The following is a 20,211-nucleotide window of genomic DNA, read 5'->3' as shown; positions in this document are numbered from 1 at the left end:
AATCCCTTTAAAAAAAGGCCTCTCTTTAAAATAGATAAAGATCCTGAAGTCCCTCGTGTGACATACAAGATAAAGTTCAGTTAGGTACAGAATCTCCTGTCACTGCAATGTGATGAGAAAAGCAGCACTTCTTGGAATTCTCCATTCTGTGTAACTTTCCGTGCCAGTTCATGCTACTACATCTCTCTATGTAATTATGGATATCTGGAGAAAAAATCATGAGAGCTGGGGTGTATTATGTACTGAGCCTGCAGTCATTTCTATAATTCTAATTACTGAATGGCCCTGACCTGGATAGCCCAGGGGAGCCTGATCTCATCAGATCTCAGAAGCTAAGCCGGGTTGGCCGTGGTTAGTAATTGGAAGGGAGACCTTCAACGAAGACCAGGGTCACAAAGGCAGTTAATGACAAACCACCTCTGTTAGTCTCATGCCATGAAAACCCCATGAGGGGTTGCCATAAGTCAGCTATGACCTGAGGGCACTCTCCACCACCAACCAATTACTGAATGAGAAAACTTTCAGTAAACAAGCATATGTGTTGTATGCAGATCCCACATTCCCACATTCAATCCCTAGCTCTCCATGTAAGACAGTCAGCGTGGTGTAGGATCTAGGAGACACAGGTTCAAATCCCCACTTTGCCATGCGGAGGGTTGCCAGATGGCAAACCTGGGGAGAGGGGAGCGTCCCCGGTAGTGCACTCCTGGCCCCAACACAATAATGTAACATCCAGAGGTCTCTTGGCAGCAAGGCCATGTACCTGGGGGCAGGTGGTGGGGAGCTGGCCTAGCCAGCCCAGACATTCCAGGGGTGCCCCTCGATGGGAGACGAAAAGCCTCTCGCGCGCGCCAAAGGTCGCGCGCGGCAAAGGTCCTGTGGGTGTGTCCTGTAAGTGGCGCTGGCCCCTGGGTCAAGTCCTTCCTGTTTAGGGGTAGTGTGAGCCACCTTCTTGTGCACCATGCAACTCCCCCCCCCCCGGCTTCCTGGCTAGTCCAGCCCTTCCAGGGATGCCTCTTGATGGGGAGTGGAGAGGCGGGGGTGCTGTGGACTCAGTTTGCAAGCAGTGCCAGACCCTAGGCCAAATCTGTGTTCTGCAGAGGCGTGGGCTGGCTTCCTGTGCAGTGTCCTACTCCCTCCTCTTCTACTCTCTCTCCTCCCACAGCCAGCTGTCCAGTATTTTCAGGACATTTCTCCCAAACAGTCCAAGAAAATACTGGACTGTCTAGCGAAAACCAAATACCTAGCAACCATAGCCATGCTTGCTAAGTGGCCTTGGGCCAGTCACACACTCGCAGCCTAACCTACCTTATAGGGCTGTTGTGATAAAGGCAGGATATGCATGAACAAATAAATACATGGATCCAAAATAGCAGGTATTGAATAAGACCTTTCTTTGCTTGACAATACTGAAGCTAAAAGGGCCGTCTGAGTTTGGAAACAGCTCCACTGTTTCTCTAATCTACTTTATTTTGTTTATTTTTTTCACCAGTTCTTAATACAGACAGAATCTTCCAATAACTTTTTTCCTCTTTATTGCTTAACGAAAAACAGAGGCCAGCGTTTTATGCGGCGAAGACACGTTTATAATTTCCCTCTAAACACGAGAACTGCTCTTAAGCCTTTCAAACTAGCACCCAAACGGCACCCAGTCCACACCACCATACAGCCCTTCAGTAACCCTCCTTAAATCCGGCGAGTCCAACTTCGAGGCGCCAGGGTTCACTTCGCGTCATTCCGCCATCTGCGCACGCGCTCCGCCATCTTGAGTCCCTGACCTATACCCGTTTTTTTCCGACGTGCGTCCCATTTTCAATTCCGCTCACCGACTACGCATGCGCCTGCTCGCGCACCTGGAGGACGTGAACGAGATTCCCGTCACAAGCGCGGCGTCATCGCGATACGTGCGCCTGCGACGCCATCCTGTCTGGTTCAGCTGCGTAGCTTGTTAGTCCGCCGCCCGTTAAGTGCTTCCTTGTTCTTTGTGGGGGAAGTTCAGCGCTGTCGTTTGCGCCGATCGGCTGGGGAAGTGGGTGAGGTGTTGCCGGTGAGTGGGGTGGTGGGTGGCGGCTGGGCAACCTGGTCGCTGAGGTGCTGGGAAAGTATGAGGCGAGGTGGGCGGACCCGCCTTCTCGCTCCCCGAGAGATTAGCGGACTCCTTCGGACGGGAGGGAGGGGGGCGAGGAAAGGGTTAAGCGGTGGTTTGGCGCGCGCGAGAGGCTTTTCGTCTCCCCGCCGCCATTTTGAATGTGGCGGTGAGGGGAGAAAGGCGAGGCGGAGGCCGAATGAAGCGGTGCCCTTCAGGGCAAATCATAGCGGCGCGTTTTTCAACGGCCACCGCTGACGAGAACGGCTGAGGAAAGAGCAACTCGTGAGCGAGGCTTGTGTTGAAAGCCGAAGCAGCCAAAGGCGGTCTTGACAAAAGGGTAGCGCGTGCGCTTCTAACATTGTATTCTGGCCTAGCCGGGCTCGCTGACGGAGATCCCCTCCCCCCCCCCCCGCTTAGTCTTCCCCCCGCCCTTCAGAAAGCGCGGCACGTTCTGAATTACGCCACGCCCTCGCCCACGGAGAGCTTTTGCGCCTGCGTTGCCGGGTGCGTGTTGTCGTATTTGAAGTTAATACCTAGATTGTAGTTGCTATTTACAGTGTCTGTTCCAAGCTTGGTTGATAAAACTACAGACTTGTGCTCGTTTTGAAGTAAGACCAGTTGGAATTACTTCTAAACAGTCTTAAGGAGACTTGTGACAGCTTTAATTTCGAGCAAATGTATTGTGGTTATAAGGGACACGAAAAGTGAGTTTTGTTTCGTACAAGTATAATGAATTGTTTGTGCATCTTTTAATTCCTAAAGTTGCCCAAGATTCTATCTTTGCAGAACAAACTAACATGACTGCACCTCTGGAATGTATAAGTAATCATGTTTATGTCATCAGTCAGCAAAATCCTGCCCATCATTGTTTAAAGCAAATCACAGATACAGAACTTTTGTATTATTAGAATCAAGAACATAAATTGTGAAGCACTGCAATGATGTTAATCAGGAGTGGAAATATGGTATACAGATAGTGGCTGGGAACAAGAGATTCAGAATAAGTGAAGACTTTAATTACAATTGAAAGCTTGCGTTGTCACCACCAACAAAGACTGACTTCGTAAAAGATCTTACCTGCTTTATAGGCCTGACTAGAAAGTACTGATGTTGATTCTAATGGCTCATTTGACAGAGTGATTAACTAATCTATTTTTCAGAGCAAAAATAAGGAAATATACTTTCTTCTTGAAACTCATAGAAAGCTGTTGACATTGGGCAAACTTTGATCATGTTCCAAAAGCGGCAGTACTAAAACGATTTATATCTGGAAATTACTGTGCCATTGCCTTGATAGGCCAGCAGTATTGTTGGTCACCTTGTACTGTTGTTTCAGCAAACATAATATGAACGGGATAGCTTTTTATGGTTGGCACAGTTAAATAAAACACATTGTACTGTTATTAAAGCTGAATAGTACAGTACTGAGGCAGCAACATAATTTAAAACAATATTTCTCAAGGAATTAGTAAATATCTCTTGCACTGTTTATAGTTTATACAGTTTGTAAGGATCAGATTTGTTAAATATACTAGACATAACTTAATTTACTTTATTTTTAGATTGCTATAATGATACAAGTAAGAGAAGACACTATTCATCCTGTATGTTCTAGTCATAAGTCTTCAAAGAGAAAGAAAGCAGCTAACTAGCTTTTCCTTTGGAAGTTCAAAGCCTTTCATACTCTCACCGGCTCATACTCTCACCTGCTGTTGTTATTTCATAAGGAGTATCATGTTGCATATCATTCCTTGTGTTTCATTGTCGAGAATATCTGGTATATCAGTCTACACTGTGCTGTACCTGTGATCACATTTCTGTGGTGGTGTGATTATACAGAAAGCTCTGTATAATTTCTTTCTTGGTCAGTGCTATTTGTGTACCCAAAAATGAACAGAGGAGAAATGGAAATTATTTTCTATAGACAATCTCAGTTGTGTTCTTAATAGTGGTTATAATCCAGCTGAGATTAATCATCTTTAAATTCTGTTGATGTTAGTGGAATTAAATACATTCACTTTTGCTGGCTTGCATCTAGTTACTTTAGGCTGGGTGCACAGCTTTCTCCTGGAGACCTCAACTGGATGGATAGTGGATAACAATGGAAAAAAGAGGTGAAGGAATGCAGGTAGTTTACTCAAATGTTGTACCCGGTATGTAAAATCTCACATGCTTTGCATGTTACATCCAGGACTTGAGTCCCGTGGCACCTTAGAAACCAACAAGATTTTCAGGGAATAAGCTTTCGAGAATCAAAGCTCCCACCTTCAATTATCTTCTTCAGAATCTTGTTGGTCTTTCAGGTGCCAACTGGACTCAAATCCTGCTGTTCTACTGCAGATCAACACAACTACTTACCTGAAAATATCTTGCATCTGGACCTTGTAGTCTCTCAGGATGAGTTTCTCTCTTTTCATCCCCTGAGATAAAGGGAAATAATTTTAGCAAGTTTTCTTAAAGCAAGCAGTGAAAGCTGCAGATTACATTGGTATTGTCTATCTTTTATTGATTAGGATGCAGTGGCTGAAGTGATGTTTGAAACTGGGCTAATAGACACTTTACTTGGATGTCACTGTGAAGTTTTGTACTTTATAGCGGTGAGAAGTTTATTTTGGGATGAAGCTCCTAGCGCTGCAGGCAGAACTGGAATATTTTTCAAATAAGAAGTGGAGCAACAATTCTTTTTTCCTTTCCAGAATAGGTAAAATTGCTTCCTGATGAACTGAGGAAGCATCTGGAAAAGAGGGTATACACCAGTGATGGCGAACCTTTTTGAGCCCAAGTGCCCAAACTGCAACACAAAACCAACTTACTTATTTCAAAGTGCCAGCACTGCAATTAAACCTGAATACTGAGGTTTTAGTTAAGAAAAAACAACTCATACAGTTGTCCCAACTAATTAACATCTCACTCACTCATGAGCCATGACTGAAAGTAAAGCAAGTTAAATCAAAGCAGTTTGCCCTTCTTTAGACCAGCAGCCCTGCTTGCAAGCACTCACTCACTCACTCTCACTCGCTCAAGAGCCACGACTGAAAGTAAAGCAAGTTAAATCAAAGCAGCTTACTCTTCTTTAGAAAGCCAGCCCCAGCAGCCTTGCTGCTGCCTCTGCTTCTTACTGCTAAAGAGATGGGCAAAACTCAGGGAGACAACCCGGTTAGTAGGAGCAAACAGAAACAAAGCCGGGAATATAACAATATGTATCTCTATTCTATTAAAGTGCATTTAAGTGCAAATAGCAAAAGTGTTATAAATAGTGTACATAATATGTACACTGTTTATAACACTTTTGCTATTTGCACTTAAATGCACTTTAATAGAATAGAGATACATATTGTTATATTCCCGGCTTTGTTTCTGTTTGCTAAAGAGATGGGCAGCAGGGAGGCAGCCTTGAGGAAAAGGAATCACGTGGGCAGGGCCCAAACCCATGTGATCTCTGCTTAGAGCTACTGGAACAGCGTTGCAGGCATTCCCCCTCCAAATGAGCCCTGGACCTAGCGATCGGCAACTTGGCTCGCGTGCCCACAGAGAGGGCTCTGCGTGCCAGCTGTAGCACGCGTGCCATAGGTTCGCCATCGCTGGTATACACACAAAACTCTTAGTAAAACTGCAATTCATAACATTAGGTAAAATGTCTGCATTTTTGCAACTATCCCATCTTCAGAATTTTGGCAGAGTTCCGTGCTCTGTAGCAACCCACAAGAAATGCAAGTCCATGTCCAGTTTTTCTTTTTTTAGTTGGTGAGCAGAGCTGTTCACTTTGGGATAGCCAAGGGTATTATCATCACAGACAGGATAATTCTGTTTCCACACAATACTTTACTGTACAATTCTACCAGAAGAGGTGTTGGGGACTCCTTTGTTGCATATGACTTTGACAATGTTTGTTGAAGTGGATTAGGATACCGTTTCCACTATGAAAGTCTTTAATGAAATAATAGAGCTTTGCTGGTACTATGCAAATATATCCGTTTGGAGATTAGCAAGATTTTAGTCCGGCTTTTTAGCAAGATTTAGTCCAGCAAGATTTTAGTCCACCTTAGAAACCAACAAGATTTTCAGAGTGTAAACTTTTTAGAGTTAGAGCCTCTTCATGTCTGTCTCTTGAAAGCTTATTGTTGGTCTCTAAGGTGCCACTGGACTAAAATCCTGCTGTTCTTCTGCAGACCAATGTGGCTGCCTTCCTAACTATCCTTTGGAAATAGTGTTTGAGACATGTCTTTTCTTTCTGAGATATGATAGTTTTGGACACACAAGGTAGGACAGTGTCTGGAAACATGTAAAAGATTGAATTGACCTTAGATAAATGTGGATATACCAATGACTCACTTTTTCTGGCTAAAAATGGGTATTTTTTTGATAACTGATGAGGTACTATTTCTGAAATGCTGCAGACTCAGGACACCTGTGACTAAAATTACAGTCTTGACCAAAAGCTTCCCTAGAAGAACCTTGGTGGAAGTCCCACAACAGCCTGTAATGATGGATTGGATCTAGTGGTTCCAGGAGCATGGATATTTGATACATTTCATGGTAGTGTCTTCTGATGCTGGGAAAGTTGATTCCTGGGATTGTGAGACTTCTGTGGGCTGTCCACACATGTCAGATGGATACACTAAGTGAGGGGAAGTGATGAAAGAAGAGGGAAGGGCGATACCACTCACTTTCTCCTCAGTGCAGCCCTCAATCCACATGGATCCTGCAAAGTTGGGAATCTGCTTTCCTAAGGTTGGAAGGGACTGCTGGAGAGAGGAAAATGTTGCAGAGGTCTGCATCTGTCAGTGCTTTGTGTTTACAGATTGTTGGATACAAGCCAATACACTCAGTCAGCTTTCACATTGGAAAACTGAACTATGGAAAGATTGTTTAGTATAGTTCCTCAGAATTTTTTTTAGTGAAAAATAGGAAGCAAGAGATTGCATAAGCACAGCAAGGTATGGTAACTATGGTGATAAGTGTATTTTCAAGGTTCTGACACACACAACTTTTTCTAAACCTGACTGAAGTAAAGCCATCCTGTAATTCTAACTGACACTTGTAGAACAGAGTTCTGCAAGCTCCTTGTAGTTCCATAAATTCCCTGGATAGATTGTGTGCCTAAGTACATGAGATAAGTGCCTTGTTAGACTAGCAAAAATGTTCAATTTATCTTTCACACTGTCATGTGGAGCTATGTAGAGGTGTCAGGTGGAATGTAGCCCTGAAATAAAAGTGTCTAGCAGAAGCCATCATGGTTTTCTAATTGATTTACCATGAGAATTTTGTGCTTTATGACCAGAATGGAACTATGAGAGTAGATCTGCGCACTCTTTCCTTAGCTTTCTGTTTGGATATGAAAGTAGAAAAAATCGAGGGGGATAGGGATAGCAGTCTCATAGCCCACCTTAAAGTGAGAGCACTAATGTCTTCTTCTGTGGAAGGAAATCTGGTAAGAAATCTGATGGCTATGTGGTTCAGTTCAGATGTGGTTCAGTCAGTTGATCCTTTGTGTCTTTAATCTGACAGAATTTAGTGCTGCTTTGTTTGGCCCACCTGCCCATGACTCATTTGGTTCCTTTCAGTATTCAGAGCGTCTTGACAGTGCTATGCTTTCAGGGAGATAACATAAGACTCCACTGGAGTTGCTGTCTTGTATTCTTCTGGAAACTTTGAAATCTGGTTCTGCTTTGATGATTTATTTATGCATTCACTTAGATGATGTCTGCCTTACTGTTACATAATAACCTTGTGTTTCAGGAACAGATATCTTGAGAGCAAGGTGTATAGTGAATTCCCACTAGTTGATGGTCCACTGAGTTTCTCCTTCAGTCCAGTGTCCCTGAGCCACTATCCTAACATATTATGCTCCCTAGCCTGTGAAGCTGGTGTCTGTTTTCTAGCTCTAGTATTAGCTGGCCCTTAGGCACATTGAAAGGATTTGTCCATTAGGATGGAAAAGATTGTTTGTTTGCGTGGCTGTGTCGTCTTGATAATCCAGTAGGAAGCATTGCAAAGTTCTTACTTGCTTCCTACACCAACTCAAGCCCTATCGCTTAGGCCGGGAATGAAGTTGATGCTCTAGCATCTGGCTTGATAGTGCTGGAGATATTATTTTGTCCTTTATGAAGAGAGGAAGAATTTAATTAAAGATGTGTTGGGATGATAGGTAGCAGAGGAATTGGGATGTATTCAGAGCTCTAGTTCTAGTTTTCTAGGAACTCATTGGACTCAGGGTGAGAACTGTTGCTGAGATACCCTAAAGGCCCTGTTGTAGGAGAAGAATACATTAGGCTATTGTCTACATAGGGTTGACTGTGATAAGCTACTGGGGTTAACTCTGTCTTGATTAAGATCCTGGGTGCTGATGTATTGGTACCACTAGAATCTATATGAGAATTACAGAACTCTGTAGTGGCACATTTGGATTGATATGTATACTTTTGAGAGATTAACTACCTATATGGGGTGGTGGCTAGATTGTGAAATAAATACATTTGAAATCCACATTTTATTAATGTAACCTCATGGTTCTTGCAGAGGGAGGGATGCACAGAGTCTAAGACAGCCACAGTGAGAGTGGCTATAAAGGGTAATTCCTGAAGGCCCCTACTAAGGGCCTTATTACCCACGAGAGGGATTCAGATCTGCCAGGTTTCTTTCTGTTAAGATGTTTGCAGGAGAGAACTCCAACGTTGTCATAGAAGCTTGGATTGCTAAAACAAATCTTTTGCATTTTGCATATAATGCCAAGGCATCTCTTGTCTGTTGACTCTTTGGTAAGTCTGGATTTATCCTCTGTTAGAATGACTCCGTTTATCATCCATTGTTACTTGAAAGGTTTGGAGAAGGGGACTGTGGTGCCTTATTTCTTGTGCTAGGAGAAATGCCAGTGCAGCTTTAGTGGTTCATAGTTTGAGACATTTCTTCTGGCTCCCATCTAAGTTGAAGAGTTTAAGCTTTTGTTAAACTTTTGAGGAAAGCATCCAGTTTAAAGAAGCATTCTTGCTTCTGAAGCCTTGGACTGAGCTGGCTTATGGGGAGCTCACTTTTCCCTGCTTCCTGAAGATATAATATTGGGTTCTGGGAGGGATACTGGATTTGAAGCAAGAAAACGGGATTTACTTGGCCAGCTGCAGCATCTGCTCCCTTCCTTGCTTTTCAAGGGAAGGGGGAAGAATCAGGGGAAACAATATTGTTGCAGTGGCATGTGCAATATGTTTATCTGCCTTCTTTGCATTTTATATGTCCTTTGCTGGCTTCCACCCCTGCTAGTTCATGGGAAGACTTCAGGCATGAAGCCCTGCGTTATCGTTAATGGCAAGCTCTTTGGCCTCTTGTGCCTTGAGACTAAAGAAGGGATTTCTCATGTGTAATCTATAGCTTTCCACATCGAAGAGGCAGCAGTCCCAGCAAACTGTTTTTCCCCTTTGCCTCTTCTGAGATGAACTTCGCAGAATCACTAGTGGGAATGATGTTCTTCATTATAGATTTCTTTTTCTTTCAGTAATAATATCATAACATAATATCAGGTAGGAAGAGAAAAGTTTGTAATTATAATGTTGTTGCAGAATAAGGCTCTGAAGCCCTGCGGCTATTCATCCTCCATGTCCTGTTTTTTGGGGGGAAATTCTGCCCTTGCTTGTACAGTGGTGATTGAGAGTGCCATCAAGTCATAGCTGATTTATGGTGAGCTCTGGTGGGGTTTTCTTGGCCAGAGACTAACAGAAGGTTGCCTGCCTCTGCCACCCTGGTATTCACTGGAGGTCTCATCCAATTACTAACCAGTGCTGGCCCTGCTTAACTTCTGAGATTGGATGAAATCAGGCTCCCCTGGGCTATCCAGGTCAGGGCTGCTTGTACAGTAGGAGGAGCTTAATCCCAAAGTAAACTGTTCTCCCCCACCAACTCAGCTAATGCTAATGGTTTCATAATAGCTTAGAAGGAAAACATCAGAACAGTCTCTTAGTGAATTGAATTCTCTTTTTTGAGGTTTGATCTGAAAGTTGGGATTCTCATAGTGTATCTCAAAGTCAAGTCTAAATAGATTTCAGTCTCAGAGAATAACGAGTAAGGTAGAATAAAATTGAAGGATCCCATTGTTTGCTGCTGTTGACAGTTGTGTGCAGATGTGTGTGGGCATCACTACAGAAATGCTTCTTTTCATAGACTCTCTCTAAACATAAATGCATGTGATTTCTAATCTTTCCCATCTTTAAATTTGGCTTGCCTCTCTCCTCTCTTATTCCATCTGGCTGGTAAAGCGCTGTAGTCCTTGTGCTCTTCTGAATTCTGTCTTGTACCCATCAGTCCCTGCACCAGTACTTTGGTCCCTTGCTTCCTAGCCACTGCCTCATTTTGTTGTCGGAGCTCAATCCTGTGGTCCTCTTCAGGAATATTGTCTTGGCTCTCCTAATTGGCAGTAGAGAGAAGCATGCATGTGGTTTATGTATCTAGCAGTGGAGGGAAGTGTGCATGTAGTTTGTATGTGTTTTAGAAAATAGTTCATAATGTCTTCCTTCACAGGCCCATAGCAATATGAAATCAAAGTAGCACACATTTAAGTGTTTAGGTACATGTAGTGAATGGGTCAGTGCATGGCTTGGCTAATGTTTGAGGAGTTGGGGAGACATTATCTCTTCCCTAAGTAATAGAATTTGTTTTCCTGGATGGATGTATCTTAGAGGACCAGACATCTTGAAGGAAGATATGTGGCAGGCTGCATGAGTATGTCATGCTAGTTTGATATGATATGAGTTAAAGACAATGGCAGTTGTCGCTATCAAAGCATTATGCTTCAAGTGACAACTGAGTAGCTATTACTTTTAATCTTTCACGATATTGCTAATGTATACAGTCCTACTTAGGAAGGGGTGGGGGTGAATCTTGATTCTCAAATGCTAAATTTGCTGTTTATGTTTTTTATGGTGTTTGATTTTAAACAGCAAAATGGACTGGGCTGGGAAACATAATGGTCCAAATGATTCATCTAGTGATGGAACAGTACGATTGCGTGGTCTGCCATTTGGCTGCAGCAAGGAGGAGATCGTTCAGTTCTTTCAAGGTAGCTCTAGTGTTAATGTCAAGTGACTTTCAGTGTTTCTATGTCTGCAAGATTGATAACTAAAATAGTTTAATTTTATTAGCACTTTCGAGGGGGGAGGGGGTGGGATCAGTGTGTTTAAAATTTAGATTGCTAAATTTGGTATTCTTTGTTAAAATACTACTGAACAGTTAAGAGATTGCATTGGCAGTACAGGATATCAATTTTATACTTTTAGATTTTTTTTTGCTATGAATCAGAATTTGGAGTATTTAGTTATTACATCATGCAGTATAGGTGGGCCTTTGTGATGTAGCTGTTGCTGTGTAGTTTGAACAAAGACAGTATTAGAATGTCTAAACCCATACAGTTTAATGAAAGTTCTCTAGTGTGTGTATTTGGGTTAGGTTGGGGGGAAGCTAAGCTATTTTCTTGCATTGTGTAGATTTGCTTTAAGTATTTTCTACAGATGGGAATGTTTCAGCCTTTAACACTCTTCCCCTTGATGGGGTTATTTGTCCTTGGGTTAAAGGGTTGGAAATCGTGCCAAATGGGATAACATTGACGCTGGACTACCAGGGGAGAAGCACAGGGGAGGCCTTCGTGCAGTTTGCTTCAAAGGAGATAGCAGAAAAAGCTCTGGGGAAACACAAGGAAAGAATAGGGCACAGGTGGGGATGGAGAGTTTGGGATGGTATTAAATCTTTTTTCGGGGGGGTTGGGGGTCAGTAATGGTTTTTGGGGGAGGCTGGGGAACATAAACTAACTGGCTATTTTTAAAAGAAAATGTTATCACCCTAATTTTAATTTGGGGAGTACAGTAGATCTGGTGGGAGGGGGAAATCGTAATACTATGTAGCTTTCTAAAATTGGGCTGTTGAAGTTTTATGGAGGGTGTTCTATGATAGCCAGACATTTTTCAAAGAAATTCTTATTGGGGTAGGGGGGAGTGTGGTCTAGAGATTTGTTGTATTTAATGTGCAGTTAGAATTTTAGTCAGTAAAATAAATTGCAGAAATACTTGTTTTTTGCATTTTAAAATTTCTAAAGATTAAGTGACACTTGGAAAAATAGTGTACACTTTTATTGAACACTGTTGTCTAGATATAGAATTTGGAGCATTTGTTCAACATGCTACTATAATTCTTTCAGCCATCATATATATGTATTCTTACATCTGTACATTGAAAATCTTTTTTTACTCAGATATATTGAGATCTTCAAAAGTAGTAAGAGTGAAATCCGAGGATTCTATGACCCACCACGAAGAATGATGGGACAGCGACCTGGACCATATGATAGACCAATGGGAGGAAGAGGGGGTTATTATGGAGCTGGGCGTGGAAGTATGTATGACAGAATGCGTCGAGGAGGTGGTGGATATGACGGTGGTATGTGTATCTAATGACCACAGGCTCTTGTCATTTTCACGTTCCTGACGTTTTTGTCAAGAAATACAGAAATGACAGTAATTATAATACATACCGAGTCTGAAATCTGGATACCTATCAGTTTTTTTACCAGCCGTGTGACTAAAGATTGAAAAGGTATGGTGAGGCATCTGAAATTAGTTTTTTTAATGTGGATGAAATTTGGTTTGCATGTCTTTGAGCCTGATTACTTTGATATAAAAAAAATCTGTGTTATAGATGTAATGTCAAGAGATACTGATTATATGCATAGTGTTAATGTGACATTTTCCTTAAGATCATTTCATAGTATGTTCACTTCTTAAATCTCACAGGGTATGGTGGCTTTGATGACTATGGTGGCTATAACAATTATGGCTATGGAAATGATGGCTATGATGACAGAATGAGAGACGGAAGAGGTATGATTAAACCAGCTGTATGTAGAGCCTGTCATTGTTCTATTTTTGCATTGCTTGAGGAAATATGTAAACAGAGATTTCAACAAGGGAAGTAATTAGCAGATTATAAAGGATTTGTTTAATTTTGGCAATGTCCTGGTTGCATCTAAATAAATTATAGGAAATTGTATGTATTAGCTTTAAATTGCCAGCTCCGGCACTTGAATAACTTTTTTTTTAATCTAAAATGGGAGATTTATTTGGTATAAAAGAAACCAAAATGATATAAAAGGAAGTTAACCCAGGTTGGCTACTTTGTAAGTGGGCTGATGTGCTGGTGATGAGAATTTCAAGGAGATGTAGTGCACATTGGGTGTATGTACTTAAAGAGTTTTGTTTGTTTTTTAGGAATGGGAGGCCATGGTTATGGTGGAGCAGGAGATGCAAGTTCAGGTTTCCATGGTGGTCACTTTGTTCATATGAGAGGACTGCCATTTCGAGCAACAGAAAATGATATTGCTAATGTAAGTGTTATGAGCAAATGTTTCTAGTTCCAGAGGAGTTAGCCGTGTTAGTCTGTAGTAGCAAAATCAAAAAGAGTCCAGCAGCACCACCAAGACCATACAATTCCACTGCAGCACAAGCCTTCGATAACCACAGCCCTCCCCGCCAGATGCATCTGACAAATGCATCTTTGTCAGATGCATCTGGCGGGGAGGGCTGTGGTTATCGAAGGCTTGTGCTGCAGTGGAATTGTATGGTCTTGATGGTGCTGCTGGACTCTTTGATTTTGCTACTACAGACTAACGCGGCAAACTCCTTTGAACCTTTACACAAGCAAACTGATCCCCACATCAAAAGGAGCTGTTTGCATCTCCATATCAAAGGAGTTGTTTACATCCCTCCTCTCCTCCTCCATATTTGACCAGTTTCTTTCTACCCTCCATGCATCTGACGAAGAGAACTGTGGTTCTCGAAAGCTTATGCTACAATAAAATTGGTTAATGTTTCTAGTTGAAACCAAAGTCTTACACAGCTTTCTCTTAGGTTATCTTTTCCTTTTTTGAAGTTAAATGTATGTAACTAGTTTGAAATAAAATGTAATAAATCAAATGTTCTAAACACTTCCTTAGATACTTTTCTTAAATCTTGCTTATGCACAATAATAGAAACCCCTTGTTAAGTTTTTAAATTGTCTTATACACACATGCTGACTACAAACTGACTGTCCCTGTTAATATTTAAAGGCTGTGAGCTGTTTTTCCCCCCTGTAAATTGCAAATGGGAGGCCTCGTTTTAGCAGTTGTTATCATTGTTATTAAAGGGTAATCTTAGTTTGGTCATAAATTGATTTCTTGTGATTAAGCTGATAATAGGAAGTTAGTTTCAGGTGGGTAGCCGTGTTAGTCTACAATGGAAGAGTAAGATCTGGGTCCAGTAGCACCTTAAAGGCTAACTAGCTTTCCAAGGTATGAGCTTTGTAGAGTCAAAGCTCCCTTTATCAGATATGAGGAGTGGAAAAAGGAAGTTGCTAATTACTACATGTATTATAGCTAGCTCTCACACTTCTCTACAATACCCCTTCCGCCCTCTGCCTGAATTACAAAAACTCTTATAAAAGTCTTCCTTTTTTCCTCCTTGCCTCTGACTAAGGGAGCTTTTGAGTCTGGAAAGCTCATACATTAGAAATCTGGTTGGTCTTTAAAGTTCCATTGGACCCAGATCTTACAATAGGAAGTTGGCTTTCTGTACTTGAATTTAATATAGGAACTCTAGCCAGATACAACTGTAAAATTTTTGTACAAGTGACACAGTGTTGTATTTGATACGCTGGTGACGAGAATTCCTCTTCTAGCTCTTGGGTATTGCTAAGCTTTCATATTAGTATTCCAGTTCCTTGCATTTGAAACTTGAAATCTCCAAATAGAGAAGTGGTGTGATCTCTGTCTAGCAAATAAAGTGCATCATGTTCATTTTATTGATTTTGAAATACTGTGCTTTAATTTAAAAGTGGATTCTCATAAAATAGTAACTTGTTGGTGTTCACTTTTAGTTTTTCTCACCTCTGACTCCTATAAGAGTACACATTGATATTGGAGCAGATGGAAGAGCAACGGGAGAAGCAGATGTGGAATTTGTGACACATGAAGATGCAGTGGCTGCAATGTCTAAAGATAAAAATCATATGCGTAAGTCTTACCAAATATTGGAGCTATTAAAATAACTCTTTGTGTCTTTGTATTACATTAGGTATTCAAAACATGTGTGGGTTATACTACATAGCGTTTACAAATTCTTTTAAAATGTGCTATTGAGAAGTGAAGATGAATCTGCACATGCTGCTATTAAGATTTATTGATTGTTTGGTTTATTAGGCACAATAATACAACCGTTGTAGTATGTGCTTCTGCTTAGCTGAGGTACATGTTGAATTCTCTGCCACATGATAATTGTATGATGCCTTTCAAGAGAGAGAATGACCAGCAGTTCCCTTCCAGTGACTGAAAACACAGTCAGATTGTCTTACAGTAGCATTGACGAAGGAGACACCTGCATCAGTTTTCTGGGAATATTTTTTCTCTTAGTTTCTCCCTGTTTCTACTAGTGTAAGATTCCCATGTGTCATTTTCAAAGGAAAATGTCTTCGTTATTTTTAATAAGAGGATCAAAAGTTCCTTTAAATCAGAGTCTCTTGTGATGATGGAAACATTTGCTGGGAACAGAATCTTGGAGAGGTTAAGTCCAGGTTCTGCATCCCCTTTCACCTCCTGATATTGCTGCCTCCTCTCAATCTTGAATGTTATAGTGAGCAGTTTTTCTTTGATAAGCTTGGTTCTATACCTATAGGTGTTCCCCGCCCCCCTTTCCTAGGCATTTTGTTCACGTGCATGGCACGCGCTCGTGTGTGAGAGAGGGGCCTTGATAAATGTGTTGGCTAATTAAAACCATTAATAGCTTATTTCATCTCTTCCTCTTAGATAGCATGCCTGGCATGAGTACGTAGGCCTTTATATACCTGGAAGCTCTTTTAAAGTTTTCACCTATAATTTCTGAACCCTTAGTTCTTTAGCCAAGGTCTTATTGAATGTAAGAGTTGCCTTGTAAGGGCTCACCAGACCCTAAATGGTACTGGGCTTCCATGTGTATATATAAGAATTTTAGGGAAGGCTGCTAATATTCACGTCTCCTTAAGATCTGCTTTTCAGAATAGCTTGCAACATTTTATTTTACGTTAACATAGCTAAGAAAAGCAACTGAGTATTGCTCTGTTTTTTAGGGCTGTGCACGGGTGGGTAGATTGGGGATTTGGGGTTCGGGAATCGCTTTGATAAGCTCCGTGAAGATTTGGAGCATACTGAAGCGAGGGGGGGAACTCCCCACCACCACCCACCCTCCCTGGGGCAACCCCTCCCCCCCCCCCGGGGAGACCCCCTCACCCCCCACTCAACCCTGGGGAGATCCCTCCAACCCCCCACCCACTTACCTGGGTTATCAGTTGGGCGGCGGTGGCAGCACAAGGCTGCGTGGCCTGGAGCCAGCTGGCTCCTCTGCTGCTGCTCCACCGCCCAAGCCTGCGGGGTGCTGGGGAAGGCCAGAGCCGCCGCCTCTGGCCCTTCCTGCCCCTTAAATGGCCGCGGCCGCACTGGCATGCGCCGGCGCCAGAAGAGCTGGCCTGGAGCCACCGCAAGGGGGGGGGTTAATGTTTAAAGGGCCCTACCGCTGCTTGTAAGCAGCAGCTGGGCCCTTTAAACAAGCCCCGAAGCATTTCCGAATGCTTCGGAAAGCTTTGCTTCAGGAAATACCGAAACATTCCGAATCGGGTTGCTTCAGGTAACTTTACCTGAAGCAAAACCTGAAGCGCACAGCGCTCGTTAAAATATTATAGGGAAGAAGGCTATAAATCTGATTATTTGAAGACAGCCTGTTGAATGAGCTGGATGTAGCAGCTGTGGCTGAATGATAAATGTTTCCCTGGCTTCATATAGGTGATAATTACAAAGCTACTTCAGTTGCCTTATCACTTAAGGATGTGTATTTTTTATTCTTTTAAAGAACATCGATATATTGAACTGTTCCTGAACTCAACTGCCGGAGGCGGTTCTGGAATGGGAGGCTATGGCCGAGAGGGAATGGGTATGCTTGGTTTCAGAATCTTAATTCAGAGTTCAGTGTACATAAGTTTTTTAGTGGCTAATGACATATATTATTTTCTAGATCAAGGAGGTTATGGATCTGTTGGAAGAATGGGAATGGGCAGCAGTTACAGTGGAGGATATGGTACTCCTGATGGCTTGGGTGGATATGGTGAGTTTACTTAAGTACCGTGTACCTAGACACATCACTATTTTTAAGCCAAATCCTGAAAACTAAATAGTCTCCTTTGTTTACCGTGAGGAAGCCTGAGAATGTGGCGAGAAGCAGTGATACTGATGTGTTTAGGAAAGGCAAAAATACCTGATTATAGGAATATAACTCTTGTTGTTATTTTATAGGCCGTGGCAGTGGAAATAGTGGTGGATACTATGGACAAGGCAACCTGGGTGGAGGTGGATGGCGTGGAATGTATTGAAGAGTGACATTGGGTCTACAAAACTTATTGGAAGGAAACAGTACCTGGTCTACTAGGCTTTCTTACAAAACTTAAATTTCTTTTGTATTGAAAACTTTATAATGACTGAAGGAATGTGTTTTCCCATTATTTGGTAAGCCACAGATTGCAATGGGGAAATCTGTTTTCTGTAGGTTTTATTTGTTGCATACTCTGACTTTAAATAAATTTTTATATTCAAACCACTGATGTTGATACTTTTTATACTAGCTGTTCCTAAAGGTATGTTGCATATTCCAGAATTCTTATTTGTTTGAGAGATTTGGTTCTTTAAAGCAGTTGTATGGTAGGTGCTCATTATTGATGCAACATTATGTAAAATGCAACAGCCATTAAGTTGATAGTACACTTGTTGAGATTTGAGGGTAGTTAATCTAATATAAACTGCTCATCAGTGAAGACAAATTCCCATAGCAGACTGTCAAAAAACTGTGCTGGGCATGAAGACCGTGAGTTAAAGTTCTGGAATGACCTAATGCACAACTGCTATATAAAAAGCTGGTTAATGTCTGAACTGTATGCATGCTAGAAATCTCCTAACCTTTGAAATGTATGTTAAGTATTGGTACAAACCTGTGTATCAATCTTCATACTCATATCCTTGGCAATCAGATTTTCCGATAAGTTGTGAATATTATTGTATGGGCAGTATCAGGGAGGGAAGAGTCAAGACTATTGCAGCATCCATAGAGAAGTCAGTAATTGTTTAGTTTCCTAGAAATAAGAGTTAACTTAGGATGGAACACTGTTCTTATTACTGAATACAGCTGTGTTTTGAGAGAGCTGTCTGGCAGGTATTTCCAACAGAGAGCCAGGTTTGTGGCAAATGATTTAAATCACACAATATATGTGGTCCTCTTGCTGTGCATTTAACATGTAAGATGTGTGGATGAACTATTGTTTAGACACTTAAGCATTCACTGTATATTGAAGAAGGGGTACTAAATATTCAACAGTTTTCTTCCTTTCAGTTGCTTGTCCTTCAAATTCTTCCCAATAACTTGTCAAATGTGATCAACTATTGAAAGTTTGTTGCCTGTTTTTTTTTGCAAGTAATGTTATGTATGTAATAAATGTCTTACTGTGGGAGATAGCAAAATAGACTTGATTCTAGGAAAAGTGTGTTGTGTCAATTTATCTACAGAGTTTATACATTTCAAAGGTTGTTGGCTTCCTGGTGTACTTTAAAAAGGAAAAGGCACAGGATATCATTATTTGGAATAGGCACATAAGTCCTAAGTCACAGGTGAAGAATTCACTGAGTTGATTGGTCCTAATACTGCCAGAATTCAAACTCTGGTTCCATTTAATGTGTGCTGTGATAAATGCAGACACTGTAACTACTATCCATCACTAAGTTCAGCAGAGAGATCCTGAAGTGGGAGGGATAAGCAGTCATTTTAAGATGCCATGGTTTTAAGTTACCAGTGACCATTTGTATACATAATTCCGATTTTGAAAACATCAGAACAATTAATGTGAAGGCAATATGGGAGCAGGCATTCATCCTAGAGTTGGCTGTTTTAAATGTGCTTGCACTGCCTCAGTTGGAGCATAGCCTTTCTGCAATAGTGTTTTGATTATTAGTTTAGAACAACAGTGCAATTTTTGCCAAGCCTAAGAGTTTGAAGGGGTTTTTTTTTAATAGCCTGATTGGAAGGGAAAGGAGAGAAAAGCGAGAGTTCCAGGGGGTAGAGGGGTAGGTAGTCTGTTCTCAGAGCATATCTGTACTTTGCCAAATACATCACCTAGAATTTTGATTGTAGCAGGCCACGCTATGGAATTTACCTATATCACTCCATGCATTGAGCACACCAGTGGCTTTTTACTCTTTATTGCAGGACATTCATAATTTGCACATCTCTATGCTGTCATAAACTTGACTTACCTCTTAATTCCATACCATTTATATTCTCAAATTGTAATTCCCTTGATGCCTCCCCCTGGGAACCACAGGCCTAAGACTCCACAGGTAGGCTTAGCAGAAGTAGTTAAATGCTACCTGGAGGAGGTAGGCAGGGCAGAGACCAGAACATACTGAAAATAGAACTTTGCCTCTTAAACCAGGGTTGAGCCCTCGTTCTCTTACCATTAAATTCTTAGCTAGGGTAGAAGCATTTCCGTTGGTTTTGTTGTGTCTGTGGATCAAAGGCTCTATACAGATAAATCTTTCTACCCAGCTTCAGTTTCAAGTCTGTTTTCTTGTAATTCTGCAAATATTCTGAATACCACAATTGAGTAGCAGCAGTGGGACATTAAGCAGCAAAAGTGATAGGGTACAAGTGTGAGTGGAATTGTTTCTGCTGTAAAATGCGGCAGAAGCTGTCTTCCAATTAACATGAGAGTGGCCTTTTACCTGACCATGCTGTAGTGTTGAATGATGTCATTAGTGGGGGTGGGGGGAGCAGTGAGTGGTCTGATTAGGCCTCCTGCCAGTACTTGCAATGAAGTGTGGGTCTAACATGGTCATCTGCCTGTCATGTATGGGGATTTGCTTGGTAAATGTTACTGATGTGTGGACTCTTTCCACTCACAAGATGCAAACCTAAAAAGTTAATTAAAAATCAGCCCTAATTTGTTGAAATACAAATCTAATGAAAATATTGTAGTGCAAGTAAACATATGGATTATTTAGAGTAGTTGCTATAATTGGTGTTTTGTTTTAACAGTTGTGCTTGGAA

At 41.6% G+C, this 20,211-nt stretch overlaps 1 protein-coding gene across 7 annotated transcripts; it reads left to right on the top strand.

Annotated features, from left to right (window-relative positions):
* The first annotated feature begins 1,855 nt into the window (after window positions 1-1,855).
* On the top strand, window positions 1,856-18,551 carry HNRNPH3 (heterogeneous nuclear ribonucleoprotein H3). 7 transcript variants are annotated; one of them, XM_054982378.1, is made up of 10 exons: window positions 1,886-2,047; window positions 11,014-11,132; window positions 11,644-11,782; window positions 12,318-12,502; window positions 12,856-12,942; window positions 13,330-13,445; window positions 14,975-15,110; window positions 16,975-17,055; window positions 17,137-17,226; window positions 17,415-18,551. In XM_054982378.1, the coding sequence occupies exons 2-10, from the start codon at window positions 11,018-11,020 to the stop codon at window positions 17,489-17,491; spliced, it is 1,026 nt and encodes a 341-aa protein (XP_054838353.1). In that variant the 5' UTR covers window positions 1,886-2,047; window positions 11,014-11,017; the 3' UTR covers window positions 17,492-18,551. The 7 variants fall into 7 exon arrangements, with proteins under 7 accessions (XP_054838358.1, XP_054838353.1, XP_054838356.1 ...); XM_054982381.1 differs by having other exon boundaries at window positions 1,888-2,047; window positions 12,318-12,457; XM_054982379.1 differs by having other exon boundaries at window positions 1,896-1,947.
* Window positions 18,552-20,211: the final 1,660 nt, after the last annotated feature.

Source organism: Eublepharis macularius, chromosome 6 (assembly GCF_028583425.1).
Source record: "Eublepharis macularius isolate TG4126 chromosome 6, MPM_Emac_v1.0, whole genome shotgun sequence".
Taxonomy (NCBI): Eukaryota; Metazoa; Chordata; class Lepidosauria; order Squamata; family Eublepharidae; genus Eublepharis; species Eublepharis macularius.
This window is presented reverse-complemented; position numbering and strand designations above follow the sequence as displayed.

Coding starts and splice junctions, on each gene's coding strand:
- HNRNPH3 (XM_054982378.1), top strand. CDS start 11,018: ATGGACTGGGCTGGGAAACATAATGGTCCAAATGATTCATCTAGTGAT. Junction 11,133..11,643: donor GATCGTTCAGTTCTTTCAAG/GTAGCTCTAGTG, acceptor CTTGGGTTAAAG/GGTTGGAAATCGTGCCAAAT. Junction 11,783..12,317: donor AAGGAAAGAATAGGGCACAG/GTGGGGATGGAG, acceptor TTTTTTACTCAG/ATATATTGAGATCTTCAAAA.